Source organism: Pituophis catenifer, unplaced genomic scaffold (genome assembly GCF_029215685.1).
Source record: "Pituophis catenifer annectens isolate HBS135680 unplaced genomic scaffold, rPitCat1.0.hap2 SCAF_1, whole genome shotgun sequence".
In the NCBI taxonomy this organism is placed as follows: Eukaryota; Metazoa; Chordata; class Lepidosauria; order Squamata; family Colubridae; genus Pituophis; species Pituophis catenifer.
Genome location: NW_027256881.1, coordinates 123,232,049 through 123,254,319, shown reverse-complemented (window position 1 = coordinate 123,254,319; position 22,271 = coordinate 123,232,049). Strand labels below are relative to the sequence as shown.

Sequence of the window (22,271 nt, the reverse complement as noted above, 5' to 3'; positions counted from 1 at the left end):
TACGATAAAATTCTTCCTTTTTGTCATAGAAATGTAGGTTATATATTCACTGTTAGCAAGAGTTGCATTACTATTATTGTTAATTTTAGTTCTGTTTATTGCCTCAAGGGTTATATATTGTAACATAATTTTGTTGCCACTAGTTAATGTTAATTAGCTGTTTTAATAGCCTATAATACCTATTTGTTAAGTTTGGCAGGTTTACTTTTTTAACTATCAGTAACTTAATCACTTGGAATATTTAACATTGCTGTTGCATACTCAAAATTACAGTTACTATTATTGTTACCTGTTTAACGTTTAGTCATCCTTTGAGTCCTGCGACATATTTCGTTAATAATCATCAGCCATCAAGTCTGATATTCTCAAAAGAAATAACAGCCCTCTATAAACTGCCTTCAAGGGAGGTGATAATTAGCACTGAAAATTACAAATAGAGTTTTTGAAGTTGAATAGCAACAACTGGGCAGTGACACTGATGATTGGACTGTCAAGACAAGTTATTAGAGAACTCCGCAAATGCAGCCGACACACTCCTCAGAGTGAAAACAAGAAGGTGAGTCTATGCAATGCTTACATGTTGAATGGGATATTTAATGTATGGGGAAACTCAGCGGTTGAAGATCTAGCATTTAGACAGTCTAACACTGGTAAGCAATAATCTTACCTCTTTAAACTCCATTACATTCTCACGAGAGACAGGCTAATACAAACGAATCAATCAGAGCGTGTGTTTAGCAAGATCAAACTTAAGAGGAGAGTTTAAAAATCCATTTATTCTTCTAAAGCCACGACTTTTTTCCCCATTAACATGTTATATACATTAGTGTCTTCTAGTCATGAGCCATGTCACAGTTTAGTTGGTTAGCTTTTAAATTATTTAACAACCATAAGCTATTAATACAATTTTTTAAAGTCTTGCACATCGTCTTAAAACAAACTTGGGTTCATTTATATAGAGATTTTGTTTTTGTAAAAGAAAGGGTTTATATCAAAAACATATTTAGGCATCTCTTGAAGAAGAAATCAAGCAGGCATTTAAAGCTAAACACACGTAATTCCAAATTTAGTTTGTTACAAAAGTTTTCAGCTTTATTGACAAGTTATGGCAAACATATTTGACAAAATTATGTTTCCTATTTAGAGAAGCTTACACATGGAACTTTATGTGATTTAAAAAAAATAATAAAAAACAAAACAAATACAGATTAAAACACTGGACAAATTCAGTTAGCTACATCCATACAGTAGCAGCTTGTTGTCAACCCCGTTAAAACAGCATTTAAAATGAAATTTACAAACTTAATATTAAGCATTTTAAATCTAACTAACATATATTAAAAGACAGGTTAAAACAGCTTATCTACATCTCGATTATCATCTGGTTCAAAAAAAGGTCATATTACATTTTTTTTTTAGCAACCCTAAATAAAAACTCAACCTTAGTGTGGGGAAAGGGCGTAAGAGATGCAGCTTCATGCTTCTTTTTTTTTGTTTTGTTTTTCCTGTTTTGCTTTAAAATTACACACAACAGTGAGGAGGAACAACCAAGACAACATCATCTTGCTGAAAGGTTTAGTCAACAACTGCCAACAGTCTTTTAAAGTCCATGTCCTAAAAATAATACTAATGCCAGTTTCACTCCATTCTGGAAACATAACAGGTATACAGGTAATCATAAGCAGTAATTCCTAGGATAGAAAAAAAAATGGGCTATTACTTGTCTTGTTGCCATTTACGTGGAGACCACGGGTTCTTAATTGTCTTTAAGTTGAGGTCACAGATGTGGAGAATATCTTTCAATATCTACCATAGGGGTGTTCCCTGTAACTCCCTCTGGTTGACCTGGGAGTTGGAGCTTTTAGGCTGGGACGACTTATGGTCCATTCTTCTTGAGCTAAAACAGACAAAATAAAGAAGAAGTTGCTTTATTTTAGTAGACATGGATATGAGGCTCTGATCAAGCTATCCAGCTAATGATGCATCGAGTATTTAGAATATGAAGCCAGCAGTACTGTCTAAGATCCAACTGCTAACGAAAGAAAGCTCTCGGTCAAGACCAAAAACTCTCTTTCTTCCAGTTTCCAGCACATGTAAACAAGCAATGTTTTAGCCAAACTATCAACCTTGGGGGAAAAAAACAACACTCTTCAATTTTTGCCTGTTGCAAACTTATTTCATGCCTGAGTTTCTAATATGGTCTGAATAACTGGATCAGGAATTGAGTCAGAAGGGGGGAACTGAAAGATGAATGATTATATGTTTTCTCATTTAACTTAAAAAGAACAGTGGAAATGATAGGAAACTTAGATATTATTACAATGGTCTTTCTAATACAAGCAGATAATTCTGTGTACACACAAAAGTATTAATACAAAGAGAGGGAGGGGGAGGGAGGGAGGGAGGGAGAGAGCTATAGGTTATTACAATGACAATAGACTGGTTCTCTGCATTAGCTCTTAGTGATGTTGCTATCATTATTGTGATTTTATTAGCACCCACTTTTCTCTATCTTATCAGATACAGGTAATCAACAATTTACAACCATTTGTTTAGGGACTGTTTGAAGTTACAACGGCACTGAAAAAGGTGATTCATGACTGTTTGTTACATTTACATCCATTGTAGCATCCCATTGGTCACATGATCATAATTTGGATGGTTGGCAACTGGCACATATTTACAATGGTAGCAGTGTCCTGGGGTCATGTGATCACTTTTTGTGACTTTCTGACAAGCAAAGTCAATGGGGAAGCCAGATTCATTTAACAACCATGTGACTAATTTAAGAACTGCAGCGGTTCACTTAACAACTGTGGCAAGAAAGATCATAAAATGGGGGCAAAACTCACTTAACAACTGTTTTGCTTAGCATTGGAAATTTTGGACTCAATTGTGGTTGTAAGTTGAGGACTATCTGTATGAATACTGTAGCTGAATAATTTCCAGGCAGTATTGGCTCAATAAATATGCCTCTTCTACACTCGCGTAACATTGTTAAATCACTGTGAGGAGCAAAATAACAACTAATTTCATCCTAGAAATACATTAAATACATTAATAGGGGGCAGTACAGACCTAATTTATGGCTCTGCATAAAAAAGATAGTGTTTAGATAAACTATATCCAATTAAACATAATAATCTGAAATATTAATTTATTTTGAAAGTAATTTCTCAACAGACAATAACAATGTTCTGTGATATTGCATGCAAAATATTAGCATAACTTTTCACTCTTAAATAATTTTATTAAAAAGAACTGGAGCATGGACATCTAATTTTCTTATATTTTAAAAACAGCTCCTTAAAAATACTATCATCATCATCATTATTGTTATTTTTATCTTAATTTACTATGGCCTCTCATTCCAAAAAATTCTTGGTGGCTTACAACATCCACATATACAATTAAAACAATTTAAAATAAAGTGTTTTAGAAACTGCACAGGAAAGCAAGGCTTATATTAATGGTCATTTGTTTGTTGAGAAAAATCTGCAATCCATCATCTCTGTCAGATTCTTTGGTCTATATATGCTATTCCTTGCCTAGTTATGACTGAATGTAATAGGATGTGCTTCTGATTAGACATACTTAGTACTATGCTTGAATGACTATTGCTATTTATAGAATTTACAGTGTAATTTTATATACAGAAGTAACTCGCGTGAATAAAGTAAGATTTTCTGGCAGGTAAATGCAAGGGACTGCAATCTTAATTACCTATATGCTAGTTCTGTTGATTAAAAAACATTAAGAATATTACTTGGTAGGCTTAGCTGAGTTTTTCTAGAGGCCAGTTTTTAGCTACTGAAAGGATTTGTGATTGTTTTTCTTCCCTTTCCTCCATCCCATTCCTAAGCTTTGCATTTGAAGCTAGAATTCTAAGTATCTTGAAATATACTCCAAATATACATTGTTGTCTAATTGATATCTTGACCCCACTTGCTTCCTAGTTTGTGCATCATTTACAGTTTTAGCTTCCTAATCAAAATCTGTCCTACTTATATCAGGGTGTTTATTTATTTATTAAATTTTTATCCTGCCTTTATTATTTTTATAAATCACTCAAGGTGGCAAACATTCCTAATACTTTTTCCTCTTTCTATCCCCCTGCCTCACAACAACAAACACCCCTTGAGAGGTAAAGTTGGGTCGAGAGAGTGGCTCGCCCAAATTCACCCAGCTGGCTTTCATGCTAGAACTTTCTCCTTGCTTTTAGGCCAGCATCATAACCACTCGACCAAACACTCTCAATTTTTACAACCAGAATTTGGTGTTGCAACTAAAGCAGTTACACTTTTGAAAAGGTAGAGGATGGCCACATTTGCTATTTTTCCAATAGCCAAACTGCATCATTCACAGAAGCATCCAAGACTTCCACAGAAGGGATGACCTTGCAACACATCTATGGAAGGGTAGAACTGATGTTGTGACATCATGGTGCCTCTTTTATCATTTGGGAGTCTCATCATGGTTAGCTATGGATGCCTCTGACTTTTTAGCACTTCTTGGACAGACCATGGGACTTGCAAGGAAGTAAAAGCAGCTGCAAAGAGCCCTACATTGTTGTGAGGTGGACTATAATTTTGCTGTAAAAGAGCAACAACCAAGAATCTAGCAGCTTTATCCATTCTCAAAACGAAGAAAAACTAAATGCATCAGTCAATTTATGTCTGGATAGTTAATTAAAAATCCAGACACAAATCTGCCAGGATAGAGTTCTGCCTTGCAAAGAGAACCCTAAATTGGATTGGAATTAATCTCTCCGCATATCCTTATTTCCCTTCACAGAAAGTTTCTTTTCTTCAGGCAATTGTTCTTTCAAAGGAGATCACAACTTTCTTTGTCACAGAAAAGATATGACAGGAAGACATTTGGCGGAGTAGGAGTTGCTTCTTTTGAAGAACTTCCTATGCAGAACTTGAAATGTGTGCGGCATGTTGAAGTGTTATTGTGAATAAATTATTTTTTCTAGCATTGCTTGGGATCTGTTTGACCTGAACATTCATTCCTCCCCCTTCTTCTGATTCCAAATGCTGAAGATTAGACTTGTCATATGCCCAGAGTTACAGACAGGATGTGAAAGATGACAAGTTCTGTTGTAGGAGGATGAAAGCATAATGTGCTCTATTCCTCAATGTTGGGGTAATTTTGGAGAGAAAGGAAAAGACACAGGCATTAAGAGCTGCATAACAGACAGAAATTCAATCTATGTGCTTCTCCCCCTTCGTGCAATTACTTTTCTTACTACATTTCTTTATAGAACTTTAAAAAGTGAAGAAAATGGCAACCAATTTAATAAGGGATTGGACCAATTCCTCTACAGGAAGGATTTTAACTTCGGAGCAATATTGGTTAAGAGAAATACAACAGGACCCTAATGTGAATCTGTCAAAGATTCAGGACAGATGAATAAGAGAATAACATATTTGGAAGGGACCTTGGAGGTCTTCTAGTCCAACCCCCTGCTCAAGCAGGAGACCCTATACAATTCTGGACAAATAGTTGTCCAATCTCTTCTTAAGAACTTCCAGTGATGGAGCACCCACAACTTCTGATAGTGGATTAATTCCACTGATTAATTGTTCTGTCAGGAAAGTTCTCCTTAGTTCTAGGTTGGGTCTCTCCTTGATAAGTTTCTATCCATTGCTTCTTGTTCTGCCTTCAGGTGCTTTGGAGTACAGATGAAAGGAACTACAGGTTGACCTCACTTAGTGATTACTTGTTCAGCAACTGTTCAAAGTTACAACGGTCCTGAATGAGGAGATTTGCTACTGGTCCTCAAAGTCGAGGCTGCTGCCGTGTGCCTGTAGTCATATGATCACAATTTGGGCACTGGCACACCAATTTGGTAACTGGCACACCATTATAAGGGTCACTGCATCCCACAACCACAGGATTTCCAATTGTGACCATCACTGCCACCTTCCAATAAATAACATCAATGGGGAAGCCAGTAGGAAGTCACAACTCAAGGTCATAGAACATCACATTTAATGACTGTGTGTGAGATTTGCTTAATGACTACAAACAGAAATATAGTCCACATTAGACAGATGTTATTCTGGACGTTGTGACTTTTTAACATTTGGAAGGTTGTAAATTCCTCATTCCTGTCAGAATTGCTGCCCATTTTCCCTTTAAGCAATATTATTTATCTGTCCTATATGGTGTTAGCAGCCCATTCACAACTCCATTCTGCGTATAACATTTTAGGCTAGTAGAATGCTATCTGCAAAACTCCATCTTGGTCAATCTCAATCAGAAATCCTTGAACAAAGGGGTGGGGTGATGCCATCTTATTGTGGCTTGAGGTATGCAAAGTATCCATGATTAACTATCAGGTTAGTACCCAAGACAAAAGAAATTCAGTAAAGATGATCTTGTCTGAAAGTGCAGCTTCCTATTGGTGCCTTAAAGCCATTTTTCCTCCCCAGAAAAAGATGCCAGAATTAAGGGTGAATGAAAGAGAGGATGGGTTGCCAGATAGAAGAGGTAGCGGTATGACATGGGAAGATGTTGCTCTGGAGTAGGGACGCTTGGCAGCTGCCATGCAACAAGGCTAGAGTTTGTATGGAAGGGTCCTCTCTGTCTTGAATTGAAAGAATGGTGCAAAAGATTTGGAAGAGATGTGATACAATCAAGGTGCATGCAAAAGGAGGAAAAAGAAAAAATAAACAAACACAAACCTTATCATGTCTATAAGTTTAATAAAAAGTTAATAAAAAATAAATGCATGAGCAGAAACCCTTTATTAATGTGGATATTTCCAGCATTTTGTGTTTTCAGTGAATCAATACAGCAATCCACTGTTAAGAGTCCTCTCTCTTAAGGAGGTACATCTGGTGGGACCCAGAAGAAGGACCTTCTCCATGGTAGCTCCCTCCCTTTGGAACATCATCCCTGTGGAGATTAGACTGGACTCCACTTGGACACTTTTTTGCAAGACCCTGAAGGCCTGGTTTTGTCAACAGACCTGGAGCCCATCAAGTGGCTCATTTGATTGCTTGTTGTCACCAAGGTGAGTGGGAGGTTATTGTTTTTACTCTTTGTATACTGGTTTTTTTATTATTTGTGAGCCACGTAGAGTCACTGAAAGTGAGTGGGCGGCCATACAAATTCATGAAATAAAATAATAAAATGGGGAGTAGGAAGTCAATTGCCATTATTGTTGGCTGCTAGCCTCCTTGGTTTGTTTGATAGTTATCAATTCTGACTTCAGCCATGTTACTTAAAATTTACACTGGCTCTTCTCCATCATCTTTGCTAGGCTCTGGGGAAACTTCCTACATGTACTGGATATTGAAAGACCATATAGATATCATGCAATAATATAATAATAGACATATATCTGTTCTAGGTCCATGGATTGGTAGCCAGATGGAAATGCCACATGTTGCTTTTTAAATTAGTCTTTTATAAAAAGGACTTTAATATTTTAAGATATTAATTAGGAGGAGCAGAGACACCAAATAAAGGTTGCTTGACAAGCTGAAGTCTGCAGATTGTGACTCGCTTTGATTGCCAAAATAATGTATTTTTCTCATGTTCTATTTCACTTCCAAAGAGTGTGGTCCTTGGTGTGAAGCCAAGGCTATTCCCTATGCTCTTCCTAACTCAAAACCTGGAGTCTGGGATAGGGTATCTTTTCAGTGGCCGTATTGCCTGCCCAAATGACTTTGCTCCTGTAACCCCCATGCTATAGATGATGTTTAGCATGTCCTGTTGTCCTGTCATTTCTACCTGAACCTGAGTGAGGCATTGATCCAGCCCTTTTTAAAGGAATTCCTAGGGAGAGATGATCAATGGTATGTTATAGAAGAGAATATCTGTAGCTCAGGATTGAACTTTGGGGTTCTTGATGCTCTTTCAGTTTAGTAGGTTTTTTGCAGACATTTCATTATCAAACTAACATCATCAGTGCTAGAAGGGAGTGGGTTTACTATATAGTAGTGTTTTCCCCTATGTCAGTGTCTTCTATCTTTAGCAGACTATAAAAACTCTATCATTTACTATGTTGCCAAAATCTGCCTCACTGCTACAAGACTGAGGCAACAAACATTGTCCAACACAATTGCATTTCTTCAATACGTTTCTTCTTTCCTTTCTTTCTCTCTTCCTTTCCTCCTCTTTAACTTATAGAACTTACTTTAATTGTCATTTTAATGGACTGTGTGTATTTCACATATATGTGGATAAATTGGTCAAAGATTGTAATAAAGATTTAGCTACTTCTCCTTCCAAATTGCTGTGACACAAAGATAAAAAGGCGGAGGGAGGTTATATACCACTTGTATTCTGCTTTAAGGATATTTGCAGGGGTAACATTATGAATGACTGAATTTTCTTGCATATTTTGAGAACTATGGGTTTAGTCATAGCTATATGATTGGGATATAAAATGTGGCAAAAAGGATTCTGGTAGTTTTGTTCTTATTCCATGTATCTGAATTTTCTTGGATATTGTGAAAATGATGGCTATTCAATATAGAGCACACACTTTGTATCATTTTCTCATTTGTATTGAGAGCAATTAAACATCAATTTGTCACTTTCATAAATACCTGGAAGATCAAAAGCAAAACCGAGCAAACTCCATACACAGTGGCTAAATTCACAACACATGTTTAATGGGGTAAGCGTGTTATGCAAATACTGTCACTCTATTAACAGTGAAGCAGAAGAGGGTAGTTTTTAATTCTATTCATTTGTTAAACTGCTTTCATCTGATCGGTTGTGTTGTATGAAGACCATAAACCAAAACAAGGACAAAGCTGCATTTATTTTAAGCAGTCCTCCAAAAAGAAACAATGGAAAGGAAAAGCCATTGGAAAAGCAAGAAAGTTCTTGCAGAATTCGGGTCCAGCAAATTGTAAAACTTTCCTAGAGTTCTCCTGACCCAAGAGCTCATTGAATCCAAGGCATTTCCTGGAGGATGTGTGTATAAACAACTGTACCTTCTTAAATGATGGTTTCAGATCCAGTAAGAGTGATGCATGCTGGCAGAGCCACTAGTAAGTTGACAGTCTGGTGACAATTCCTCCTCTTCCTCCTCCTCCCTCCCTCCCCCAACTGTAAATACTGTTTCCAGGACTGGAAAAAATAAAGCCTATCATCTAGAATCTTCCAAGTTCTATTAACTCTGGACAATGGTAGACTCCTATCTTTAGAAGTAGATGATTCTTGGGAGAAATTTCTCATGCTCTTACAATCTAAAATTCTTTGTTAAAGGGGATTTACTGAAGTATTTCATAAATTAGAGTTATATTTTTGAAAAACAGATCTTGATCTTTACGAAAAGCAAGAGAACCCACCGGAAGAGAAAAATGCTGATTAAGAGAAACTGAAGAAAGAATGAGAGAAACTAAGGATGAAAGGATGGGCAGTTCCATGGGACATTTTTAAAAGTTGAGACTAATGCTGTCTTTTTCACTAAAAGCTGCATGCGATTACTACTTGCAAATTTAGGAATAGTGAACATTCTTGGTATATCAGCCCTTGAGGATCTAGCAGAAAATATATCTAATAGTGTATGTTAGGCAGCTGACTTAAATTTATTGATTTGAATCCCCCTTTCCTTTTTTTTTTTGGCTTAAATAATCATCATTATTGAGTGGCATAAGGAATGATATCGGGACAAGAAATATTAACCTATTGTGAAGAACTGGTTGAGAAGCAACTATCTAAAAGAAAAGCTAGGTTACCATACTGAATCTATGTTTTTTTTTTTAAATAAGCAGAGGTCAGCCTTCTAGATTTACCAGACTTGGATACCAAAGTGATGAATGCTAAAACTATTTTTATTACAGGGTTACAGTTCAAGAATCTTGTGAGACTGAATGTGCCTCCCTCCCGCCTGCCTTCATCCTAACCAGAATTAGCAACACTCAGGTTTGAAATTTTCTTTCAGGTAACAGTTTTGCTTTGACTCAGATTTCTCTTATCAGATTTCTCTTGTCTTGTCTGAGACTCTTCCTTCTGTTCCTCAAGGTTACTCTCACAGCCCAGGACAGATATATGGGATATCACAAGCACAAGATGATATAGCTCTTTTGAAGATTCCTTTCATATTTAGATACAGATAAAAAAGAGCCTAACAAAGATAAGTATTTAGGACATGTGTATCTCCTGCTAGCTTTGCAAGTGCTGCTGATATTTGCTGTAAAGCTAATTGTAGACATGGAACAGGTTCAAATTCTGAATGCTGTACAACTATAAAGAAATACAGAAAAGGGAACAACATATCTTAGACATTATTGGACAAGGCAGCTCAAATGTGTATCATGTGAAATTACTGATTGATCAAGGGGTTCAGTATATTTCTGGGGCTTGAGCACAGACAAAGCTATATTGCTATTTCTCAGTTATTATTGATCCTACTAATGCAAAAATATCTGAGGTATCACACAAAACAGCTTTGGGGGAAAGGGGATAAATAAATAAATTAATTTATTTATTTAATACATTGATATGGCTAATCATCTCATATACATGATTCTGGTGGCTAATAATTTTTTTAAAAAGAAAAGAGTAAAACAAAACCAAAAATTACAAACATAACATAAACTGGCAGCTGAAAACAATCACAACATCCTACTCTTAACATATTCAAGGAATGGACTCATCATCCACACTACCAGGGTGCGCTGATGGTGGAAACAAGTTTTCAAGGCTTGGTGAAGATCCAGCAATGTCAGGGCAAGTCTGATTTTTTTGGGACAGGGAGAGAGATTCCAAAGAGGGGTCTAAAGAGCAGAAAAGGCCCTCTTCCTAGGTGCAGCCAGATGCAAAATTAAGAACATTGCAAAATCAAAACATCTTTATTCACAGTTGTTGGGATTGCATACCTGACTAGCCACAGATTGCACACCACCACATCTATTTAGTTACTGAAACAGACCTCAGTTGTATATAAAGGAAAGGAAGACAAGGACAGGAGGATAAACTGAACCAAATTAGACAGAGGGCATTTCAAGAAACGGAAAGTGGAAAGAATTCATGAAAGAAAATACAATGCCCAGTGGACTCAGGAGTTCAACTATAGTTCATTGTCATTGTCTTGTGGCTTTACAGATTCTTTTGACATTACATGTGGAAGAAATGCCATTTTCCATTTGCCGGTATCATTGTTAACATTGATCTATTAGGAAATCATGATTTTAAGTTAAGTGTGAAAGAAATAAAACTTTACATAGGACACATATTTGCTCAACACTCCAAGAAACGTAATTATTTTTGAAACTGTCAACCTACAGGAATATTTGAGCATCATTTGCCTTGTTGTGTTTATTTTTTACAGGTGGTTTATTCACCTGCTTTTGTGGACTCACTTGCAATATTTTAAGAAGATTCTTTGTTCCAATAGAACAAAACAAAAAGTATTCCCCCTTGCTCCTTAACAAAAATTCCATGGACAAAATATTATTACATAGTGATGAAGTGTTAGCTAAAATTAAAGTAATTTACGGCTTCTAAAGCATAGGAAATATTTTGAGGTCAAATATTATCTAGATAAAAATGCATTTTCACTGGCAATATGTTGCATGCATTTTTTTTCCCAAACTCAGAAAGACACAAACTATTCAAAGTTAAGAACTTTAAAGTTGCAATAATCCTATCATACTTGGGAAAGCAGGAGTAACCATACATCTCCCCTGCTGAGACTGGAGAAAAATCTCAAGCTCAGAGGAGATGAAATCACCTCAGAAAACTACTCCTAAGAATGTAGGTAGAAACCTTGATAATTTCTACTACTACGAAAGCAGAGCTTTGCTGCGGGAGGAAAGGAAAAAGTGACAATGTTGGAATTGCTTTAGACTAGGGCTGTCAAACTCGCGACCCGTGGGCCAGATGCGTCATGTGCTGGCCACGCCTACGGCCGGTTTAGCGAACGGGAAAAAAGTTGCGATACGAACGGTGTGAGTTTGACACCCCTGCTTTAGACTATCTTGAAGTGATGGTTCAAAGGAAGAATTAAGCACATGCTTAAATCTTTTTTAATGAAACCAATTGAATTTAAAATATTTAACTTCAACTGGATTGAACCTCTCTCTGACTCTTATCAATTCTAAAGAGTGAATAGTTTTGTAGCATTGGGAAACCAGTGGGCCAATTTCTCTGAAGTGTATAGCTAAAGCAAGCTCTTGCTCAAATGGAAAGTAGTCCATATTTACATGGTAACCAGTGCAACAACAGAAAATAATTGCTGTAGCCTCCTAGCCCATGAAATCTTGCTTCCCATGGAGAACAGGAATATGAGATAACCAGGTATATATAAAGTTGCTGTTATATCAGTAACATCACTAAATCTGATGCTTGTCACCATGCAATAGATTTGCACATTAAATGGCATTTTCACCATCACTTTTGAAAACTGACCCTACCCCTGTGATTAACGTCATTGCAAACCTCTGATCAAAACGGATTTGTTTGGTTTTGTGACCTCAATTCCACAAGTTACATTTTACTTCAGAATGACATAAATCAGCTTAGCCTGCCCTCTGGGAAAGCAGGAAGAGAGAACGTACGAGTAATTTTGGGTTGTCACTGAATGATTGCTTTTCTGATTTCACACATTTACCAAAAATAGATCAAGCCTTACCGTAGCTGTCATAGGCATCTTCACTTGTTCCATGACCATAGTCATAATATTCAGGCAGACTGCAATAGATTTAGACAGCGAGTAAAAAGTTATTGCAAAGGGAAAATGGCTCAATTGAAACAAAACATTAACTAAACTTGTTATTTTTCTCTCTTACGCCTTTTATAAAAGCTACAACGGTGAATGGTATGTACGATGGTATGTTATCTGAGAGAGAAAACCGAATTTAAAAAATAAGTGAACACAAAACACAGCCTGTTCCATTGGACCGCTTTGTCTCTTAGATAAAAACAAATCTTATAGCAATGGTGCTTTCAAGGGAAACATGTGGAGTACTCATTTTGTATCTTCACCGCCAGTTTTCCAGGACATTATTTATGTAATCAGTTTTTTTTTTTGGCCTTCTCAGTTAACCTGAACTAAAAACGTCAATTACAGATTTGAACGACTCAGTTACAATATCTAGAGGTGTGCATCTTTCTGGTGTAAAATGTGACCTTGAGGATCTTGCGACATTTGCATGCTACAAGTGATTTTTCAGGTGCCATGGGAAAAAGTCACATTAGATTTCAAGCTGTAAAGGACTGGAAGGATTTAAAATTCATTGCCATCATCATCCTTTCTAATAAATTTTTCCCAATAAAAACTGCAGAAGAAATCTGAGCACCACGACATGGCAAATATGTTAGTAGCACAAAGGACAATTTGGGGACACAAATCTTACATTTTAATAATGTTGGAAAGGTTGTATGCATCACTAAAGGGAATCAAAAATAGCAGGAAAAAACAGTTTTCACAGTAGGATCCCTTCTGTCCAGTAAGAGAAATATGCCCTGTCATTCTTCCTTTCTGCTGGTATTCATGAGTTTGCAAGGCCGGCCTTTTACACAAGCTCGTGTTAGTAACACAAACTATAATAAGCAAAGTTTAATGTTCATTACATTAAATTGTGTTTTGTTTTCTGAAACAAATGCCCAATCTATCTGGCTTTATTTGTACGTGAATCTTCCTGAATCACTGTTATTTATTGAGTAATTACAATCAAAATAAAGTGCTACAATTGTAATTGTATGGTATTCAGAGTCTTATTGCTATTCTTTGCTTTGATTGGGAAAACAGACATTGTTGTCCATACATATATACTGCAAATGTTTTGTGTTCTGAAAAAAATAACAGTCTGACTAACACCTCAGCAAGATAGTACAACTCAATAACTCATAACATGTAACATCTCATAATTACTCATAGCAATTTCTTTATAGAAACACTAAGAAATCATAATGTAGTTGATAATAGGTTAACTCAAGTTCAATAAATGGCTTAAAAGGGTGACTCTGTTTTAGATTAGATTTAGAATTATTTAGAAACTAGTGGTCCACATCATTAACCTGATTGAAAATCCATGGCTCCAACATGGATTCAAATCCCAACATGGATTTAAACTACCTTCAAGTTATATTAATGCATGTGAGAAAAATGTAGCAATATCAGAGTAGCAGTGAAGGTGATGGCCATTGTCAACCAGGTGACAATGAGTTCTAGGCCTTCCTTAGGCAATGAAACCAGCTGTGTGACTTTGGGCTAGTCGTTCGTTCTCAGCACAATATACCTCACAAGGTGGTTGTTGTGGGGAAAATAGGAGGCAGGAGAATTAGGTATGGTTGCTACCTTGAGATGCCCAGATATTGAAAAAGGCAGAATAAAAATCTAATAACAATAACATGCAAAAGGAATTGATAGGACAACTCCATTCTTTTAAATGCCTTCCAGTCAATGTTGTCTCCTGGTGAGTGTTTGGACTAGTCCTTCCAGTTTTCTTGGCAAGGTTCTTCAGTAGTAGCTTGTCATTGCCTCCTTCCTGGGGCTACAAGACAGTGACTGGTCTAAGGCCAAACAGTTGACTTTGTATCTAATGCAAAAGTAGAATTCACAGTCTCCTAGTTTCTGGTTCTTAATCACGATGCCTTAGGGACATCTGTTATTTTCTTTCTAGTTGAATTTATTATTTCATACTTTTAAGATACACATGGATTGTTTGATTTCAGAAAAACACTTGACTTCCATGTCTTTCTAATTGTCATATGGAAGACTGTGACTTGGAATGTAAGAATAGTACATTATAAGAGCTTGAATTACACATGAAATGACTGAATGAAAGAAAAAGATATGTTGCCTGTTTGTGAAATTAAAAGTAGAATACAGCAGAATGAATGAAAGTGGTCTGATCTTGTGGAGTGGAGTTCATGAATATATGTAGGAAATTGAAGGGTATCGTCAGACATGAAAGACCAGGATCACATGTGAAGTTCTGATTAAACTCATTTATTATTATTTATGCTTATGCATAGGAATCTACTCAATTAACGGTTAGTTTTATTTTGACACTAGATAAGTGTCAAAAGGAGTTGAACATAGTCTGCTTATGGATATTTAGAGACTCTAGGCTGATTCCTCTTTTGACTCTGTCCCCAGTTCTGCCACCCCTTCTCCTACAGGTATGAGTTTAATTAGAAATGAGAGGAATAAATATATTCCAGAAAGTATAAATTGGAGTCAAGATTGTTGGGAATGTGTGGTAGAATAACACATAGCTGGTGATCGTTACATGTTAAGCTCCAGTGAACAGTATTAATGAAAGAACAAAAGATGAGTTTTTGAGAAAAAAAAGAGAGAAACATTTTAAATAAATATGATCTAGGGACAAAAGTTATTTTGTTTTGTGACATGAATGGATGGGTGAGGATGAGACAAGAGACAACAAAAATATGACTGGTCATTTGGAGACACAAGAATAAATAAGATTGGTGAATGTTAAGTCAGTATCTACTTAGAAAAGTTTTTTTTTTTAAAGTAAGGATGGTGACTGTTTACTGAATATCTACTTAGAAAAAGAGTTTTTTTTAAATACATGGTCTAAGCATAAATCTATTCATTGATACTTGTTATTCACTTGTTATTTATGATAAAAGATTGAGAGACTCACAGGGGTGATGAGAGGTTGTGAATATGGAATACAACTTTTAGATATTGTCAAGCGTGGGCACTGAGAAAATGGGTATGAAAGAAAAAGGAATAAAAGAAAGAAATAAGACAGAATGTAGAACAACTGCAAAAGAAAACATGAGTTTCCCATTAAATGACATTTAGGGGTACAGAAATGACAGGAACAAAAATGGTTTGTGAGCACAGAAAAGCGTAGAAAGACAATATGAGTGGAGTTGGTATAAGTTAGATTTGGTTAGATTTTTCTTTTTCTTTCTTTCTCAAAGTTCCCCCTTTCATTTCTTTTGCTCCAATCCTGGAGGCATTTAAGAGGAGACTGGAGAGTCATTTGTTTAAAATGGTATACGGTCTCTTGCTTGAGCAGAAGGTTAGAGAGCTAGAAGGCAAGCAGAGGGTTAGAAGACTTCAGAATAGAATGGAATGGAATGGAATGGAATGGAATGGAATAGAATAGAATAGAATAGAATAGAATAGAATAGAATAGAATAGAATAGAATAGAATAGAATAGAATAGAGCAGAGCAGAGCAGAGCAGAACAGAACAGAACAGAATAGCAGAGTTGGAAGGGATCTTGGAGGCCTTCTAGTCCACACTATTTCAGACAAATGGTTATCCAATCTCTTCTTAAAAACTTCCAGTCTTAAAAGACCTCCAAGATCTCTTCTAACTCTGTTATTCATTTATTCTGCTTACCCCATCTTACTCTTTTTCTGAGGCTCACATATATTGCACATCCAAGATGTGAACAGCATAAAGAATATATATGAATATACCATATGTCAAATTTCTATTAAAATATGTCATCCGAAAGAAAAGTTTTGCACAATAATTTTGTATGACAGTACTAATCATCTCCTTGGCTAACCTTTGTTGAGGAGTCTCATTTTAACAAAAGCTATGTTGGAGTCTCTTGTTAATTTCTGTTTGAAGAGCATGATAACAATTCATATTATCACAGCAGTTTGGACATTGTGTATCAATGAATAAATGTATGCTTAGCCCATGATTTCTGCTCTGTCAAAGCAATGCAGGTGTAAATGATCTTTCACTCACCAATGGATAACCGTAACCAGTCCTTTGGAATTATAAAGTAGAGCTGTGTAATGTTCTGATTCAATTCCATATAGATACTTCACAGTATAAATTGTGGACAACTCCTGTGTTTGTATCTCTGCACACTACTAAGCACTTTTCTCTGGACATGTGTCCAAAGAATTTTAGAAAGATGCCAATATAATTCCTTTATATTAATCAATGGTGTGACTGCATCTGGAATATTGGGTGAAGTTTTGGCCACCACACCTAAAAAAAGGATATACCGTATTTTTCGGACTATAAGACGCATTCCCTCCCCTCAAAAAAGTGGGTGGAAATGTCTGTGTGTCTTATAGAGTGAATGTTGCTGAAACCCCGCCCACCCTCCAGCTCCCACCCTTCGGCCTCTGCCTCCAACAATTTGCCTCCTTGCAGCAAACAGCAAGGTCAGCTTCAGCACAGCCCGATTTAGCACAAGCAGCTGGTTGACGGTTGGATCGGCCTCCCGGAATACCTCCGATCAGCTGTTCCAGGCTGCAGGGATTGCCGCTGCCCATCGGCGCCATCGCTGCCCATCGGCGTCACCATCTAGCGCCGCCTCCGTATGTCCCATTTTTGGCCTCTGCATGCCCCATTTTTGGCCTCTGCACGCCCTGTTTTCAGCCCAAATTATTTTTATTTGGATACTCAAGCTGGATGTTGACACTATTTTAGTGTTTAGTAGAATTGGGGCTAACTCTTGCATCACTGTTCTAACGTATAGGGAAAGAAGCACAGAACAAAACATGTCACCCATCTGCCATTTTTCCTTTCATTGTTTAACTAAAGGTGCTTTTTCAGGAGGCAAATGGGCTTTCTTGTTTTTTCCTTTGAAGATGTTTCACTTCTCATCCAAAAAGCTTCTTCAGCTCTGACAGGATAGTGGGGAATGGAAGGATTTATATTCCTTGCAGACCAAGAAAAGCACCTTTGGGACAACCATGACCTGGATTACTGAGAATTTCTACAGACTTTCATTGTTTAAGTATGTCTCTCTTACTTCTCCATAGCTAATTGTTCTTAGATATTATGAAGATGATAAGTAGGGACAATTGTTCTATTATTACTATTATTACTTTATTATTATTAGAACTAAAGAGAAATTTCCTGACAATGAAAATAATTAATCAGTGGAACGACTCACCTCCAAGAAATTGTGGGTGCTCCATCACTGGAAGTTTTTAACAAGAGATTAGACAACCATTTATCTGAAATGGTATAGGGTTTCCTGCTTGAGCAGGGGGTTGGACTAGAAGACCTCCGAGGTCCCTTCCAACTCTGTTATTCTGTTCTGTTACTACTATACTATACGATCATCATCATCATCACCACCACCACCATCATCCCCATCCATGACTTCATTTTACTAGATGAATGTTTGCTTAACAGAAGGAAGTCTGCTAATTCCTGTGTGTGTCTCCTATACTGTCTACCAGCACTTGCTTTCCCTGCCATTTTCCTTTTCTTTAAGGATAGAAGAAGTAGAGTGAAGGTCTCTGCTATTCTATCTCAGATCCACTCATGTAGCAAAATGGATTCAATACGAGATGAGATAGAGACAGACAGGTAGCAAAAGAAACACTGAAGATTTTTTTTTTTAAAAAAGGTTTTTTTGACAGGGGAGTAGAATGAATGAAAGTGGGGGTAGTGCCTGAAAGAGATGAAAACCAGAAGACAGACTGTACATAAAAACTAAAAGTCGGGGAAAGAGACAGTTAAGAAAGGATAAATAAAAAAGAAAAAGAAAAGGATTACCTAAGGAAGAGTGAAGGGCCGCAGGGTAAATCTAAATTTCCATCTCTCTTGCTCTCACCGAGCAAAATAACTGTCTAAACATTAATTCTAGCAGAAGGATGAAAAACAAACTTCAGTCCCGGAAACACAAATATAGGTAGTCCTCAACTTACAGCCACAACTGAGGCCAAAATTTATGCTGCTAAGTGAGACATTTGTTAAGTGAATTTTGCCCTATTTTATAACCTTTCTTGCCACATTTGTTACGTGAATCACTTCAGTTGTTAATTTAATAACACGGTTGTTAAGTGAATCTGGCTTCCCCATTGACTTTGCTTGTCAGAAAGTCGCAAAAGGGGATCACATGACCCCGGGACACTGCAATTGTCATAAATATGAATCAGTTGCCAAGTGTCTGAATTTTTATCGCGTGACCATGGGAATGCCGCAACTGTCATAAGTGTGGGAAACAGCTATATGTCACTTTTTTTCAGTGCCGTTGTAACTTTGAACGGTCACTAAACGAACTGATGTAAGTTGAAGACTACCTGTGTAGTCAGGATTTGTACAGACGATATGGAGGCAGTAAAACTCACTAGCATGCAGTGGTGGGTTTCAAATTATTTTACTTCCAGTTCTGTGGGCGTGGCTTGGTGGGCACGGCAGGGGAAGGTTACTGCAAAATCCCCATTTCCTCCTGATCAGCTGGGAGGCAGAGAATAGATGGGGTGGGGCCAGTCAGAGGTGGTATTTACCGGTTCTCCGAAGTACTCATAATTTCCGCTATTGGTTCTCCAGAACTGGTCAGAACCCGCTGAAACCCACCTCTGCTAGCATGTTAACATCAAGTAGCTTTTCACTCCTCCTCCTGTTTTTTTTTTAATATATGGAGAAAAAGTACACAATGTTTGAGGCTGCAAAGCCAGAAAACAACCAGAAGTCCAACTGAATAATTTTTGAAATGCTCCAGAGCAATTCAAGAGCACCTGTTTCACTTTGACACCTCGCCTCGATTTGAAGGGGAGATTCAATTGAAGCCTCTCCAAATCCAAGTTTCACACAGCCCTAATGTACCATGTGCGCTAAATCAAAAAGTGGATATAAATACAAGCATATTAAAACCACTTTAAATGGAGATGTGATTAGCCCATCTGTATATAAAAAGCCTAACATGGAGATGTGAAAGAAGAAGAACCGTATAGAACATGAGACAGTCTATTATCGAGGCTGTCACATAAAATATTGGAGATCTATAATGGAAAGAAATCTTCCATGGCATAAGGGCAAGAAACTTTTATTTACTTCAGAGGTCGCATACTTGCTTTGTAGTTTTGTTCACTGAATTTTTTAAAAAATAAATAAAGTGGCACTTCAAAAGAGTTTTGGATGATGAACGCCATACATGAATTGCTCTGAAACCTGCCAGCTTTTTAGCCTTGCTAATTTGATTCGTTCAGTAGCCTCGGAATAAAATATATGGAAATGTGAGACAAGTATCAATACAAACCCCAAAGTGAAATATAGCAATGCATAAATCAATTCCATGATCCACACAATAAAAGGGGAGTGAAATAAGTAGCAAGCATACTATATTATCAAGATTGTATAGATGATGCCATCTGTTCTCTATATAAAATGCTGCTATCTTACATAAGATGCTGAAAACTAATGTCAATGAAATTTATTTGCTAATGTTTGCATGAGCAACTAGGCATTGTCCTTGCAGCAACACTACTACTGTATATGCTCGAAAATGGGAAAAAAACTTGACAATATTCTCAACAGGGTATTGATGGTTGGTGAAGATGATGGAACTTGCGGAAATGGCTAAATTAACTTCTTTGGGAAAAAAACCCCCAGTATCTACCTTTATAGACTTTTGCATAAAATTGAAAAATATACCCTTACAATTTGTGCTTTGGATGATTAGAAAAAAAAAAGGATGTTAGAAAAGAGTCAGCATTATTTTGTTATCATGAAGTAAGAGGTAACGTAACTTTACTTATACTTGCTGCACAGGAAATTGGAAGCTTCTTTGTATTTGTATTCTTTCTTTCTGCAATTTTTGTCTTCTTTTCCTTTTCCTCTCTTATCTGCTTTTACTTTGTATTACTTTATGTTAGTTTTTATGCTCTGTGTATCAGTGGTGGGTTTCAAATTTTTTTACTACTGGTTCTGTGGGTGTGGCTTGGTGGGCTGGCATGGCTTGATGGACGTGGCTTGGTGGGCGTGGCAGGGAAAGGATACTGTAAAATCTCCATTCCCACCCCACTCCAGGGGAAGGTTACTAAAAAACCCCATTTCCTCTCAATCAGCTGGGACTCGGGAGGCAGAGAATAGATGGGGGTGGGGCCAGTCAGAGGTGGTATTTACCGGTTCTCTGAACTACTCAAAATTTCCACTACCGGTTCTCCAGAACTGGTCAGAACCTGCTGAAACCCACTTCTGCTGCGTATGTGTGTGAGTACCATACACACACACACACACACACACACACACACACACACACACACACATTTATTTAGCGTATGGCTTATCGTACATGGACATATATTAACCTTTTTCCTAGTTTAAAAAAACACACACATACACATACACATAAACACAGAGACATAAACAAACAACCAGGTATCATCCTATACTGGTTCAAAATCTTGAAATTAATGGTCTGCTAAAATGTCTTCTGTATTTTGTTCCCTCTCCCTTTCAGTTGCATTGAAAAATATATGATTTTGGGTATGAGTATCCTATGCTTCATTACACAAAACCCTTCCCAACACCACACCCCTCAATTTCTCATGCTTCATCTGAAACCCAAGAGATGACATCATGAAGGAACTCCTCCTATTGTTGTGTCCCGTCAGTGGCCTGTGCGGATTGTAGCTGATTCTGACAGCGAGGAGGCTGGTGTGGTGTTGCGCCAGCAGCCTGTGCAGCTGGCACTCAAGTCAGACAATGAGGAGGCTGGAGAAGATGTGGTGCCAGAGGCAGGGATTCAGCCAGGGCCTTCAGAACCTCCAGAAGCTCCTTTAAGTGAAGAGGACGAAGAGGAGGAGCCTCTTCTCGATGCACAGGCGCGCAGAGCGGCCAAAAGGCAGAAGTGGCTCCTCAGGAGGAGGTGTCCTCGAGAGTAAGGCTTGGGGCTAATTGGCCACTCCCTTAGCCTATTTAAGGAGGAATGCCGACTGAAGCAATTTGTAGGGAACAACTTTAGTTCACTCTACTTCGCATCTGGATTCTCTGCAAATTGCTTCTGGGCTTTCTGCCAACCTTAGTAAGATTGTGATTACTTTATCTTTGGTTTCTTTGTTTTGAAAAAGACTGAGTTATTTTAGTAAATTAAGTTTTGTACAAACTTTGTGTGTGCTGTGTTCTTTGGGATCCGTAGCTGGGGCAGAACACCTATTCAGACATTTGGGATCAGGAAGTGCAGCAAAGTGAGGGGGCTGCCAAATGATAGGAAGAGACGGAGCAGAATAAGTCAAATCGGCAGTCTTCATCTCTTCAGATATTACTATCCATTTCCCAGCAATATTCTCTTTGTAGAGTAAGGAGGAAGGCAGCAAAAGTAAGAGATTAATGGGGGTCGGGGTGAGAGAGCACTTACAATGGGTTCTGACACCTTACAGATGGCATGGCAGGGTTAAAGAGCATGCACAGTGGCTGTAGCAATGGACACATAGCATCCAGATGGTGGAGAAAAAAGCAATTTCTCTCCATCCCATGCCACTCTTGGAATTACTGCCTCTCATTCTGGACGTCACATTTGATCAATGTGCTAATATTTGATGTGTGTTCAGAGGATCACCAGAGAAAGGCAGCACTGGTGGATGCTGATGTCATTAGCAGCTTACTA

The 22,271-nt window shown here is 37.5% G+C and overlaps 1 protein-coding gene across 2 annotated transcripts in view; it reads right to left on the bottom strand.

Moving 5' to 3' along the window:
- Positions 1-1,799: 1,799 nt before the first annotated feature.
- The window catches only part of KHDRBS2 (KH RNA binding domain containing, signal transduction associated 2), a 387,146-nt gene continuing 366,674 nt past the window's right edge, over positions 1,800-22,271 (bottom strand). For both annotated transcript variants that reach the window (XM_070954715.1, XM_070954723.1), the window contains 2 exons: positions 12,605-12,663; positions 1,800-1,897 (listed from right to left, as the gene is read on the bottom strand). In XM_070954715.1, coding sequence (XP_070810816.1) covers positions 1,800-1,897; positions 12,605-12,663 — 157 coding nt within the window. The remainder of the gene's footprint in view (positions 1,898-12,604; positions 12,664-22,271) is intronic.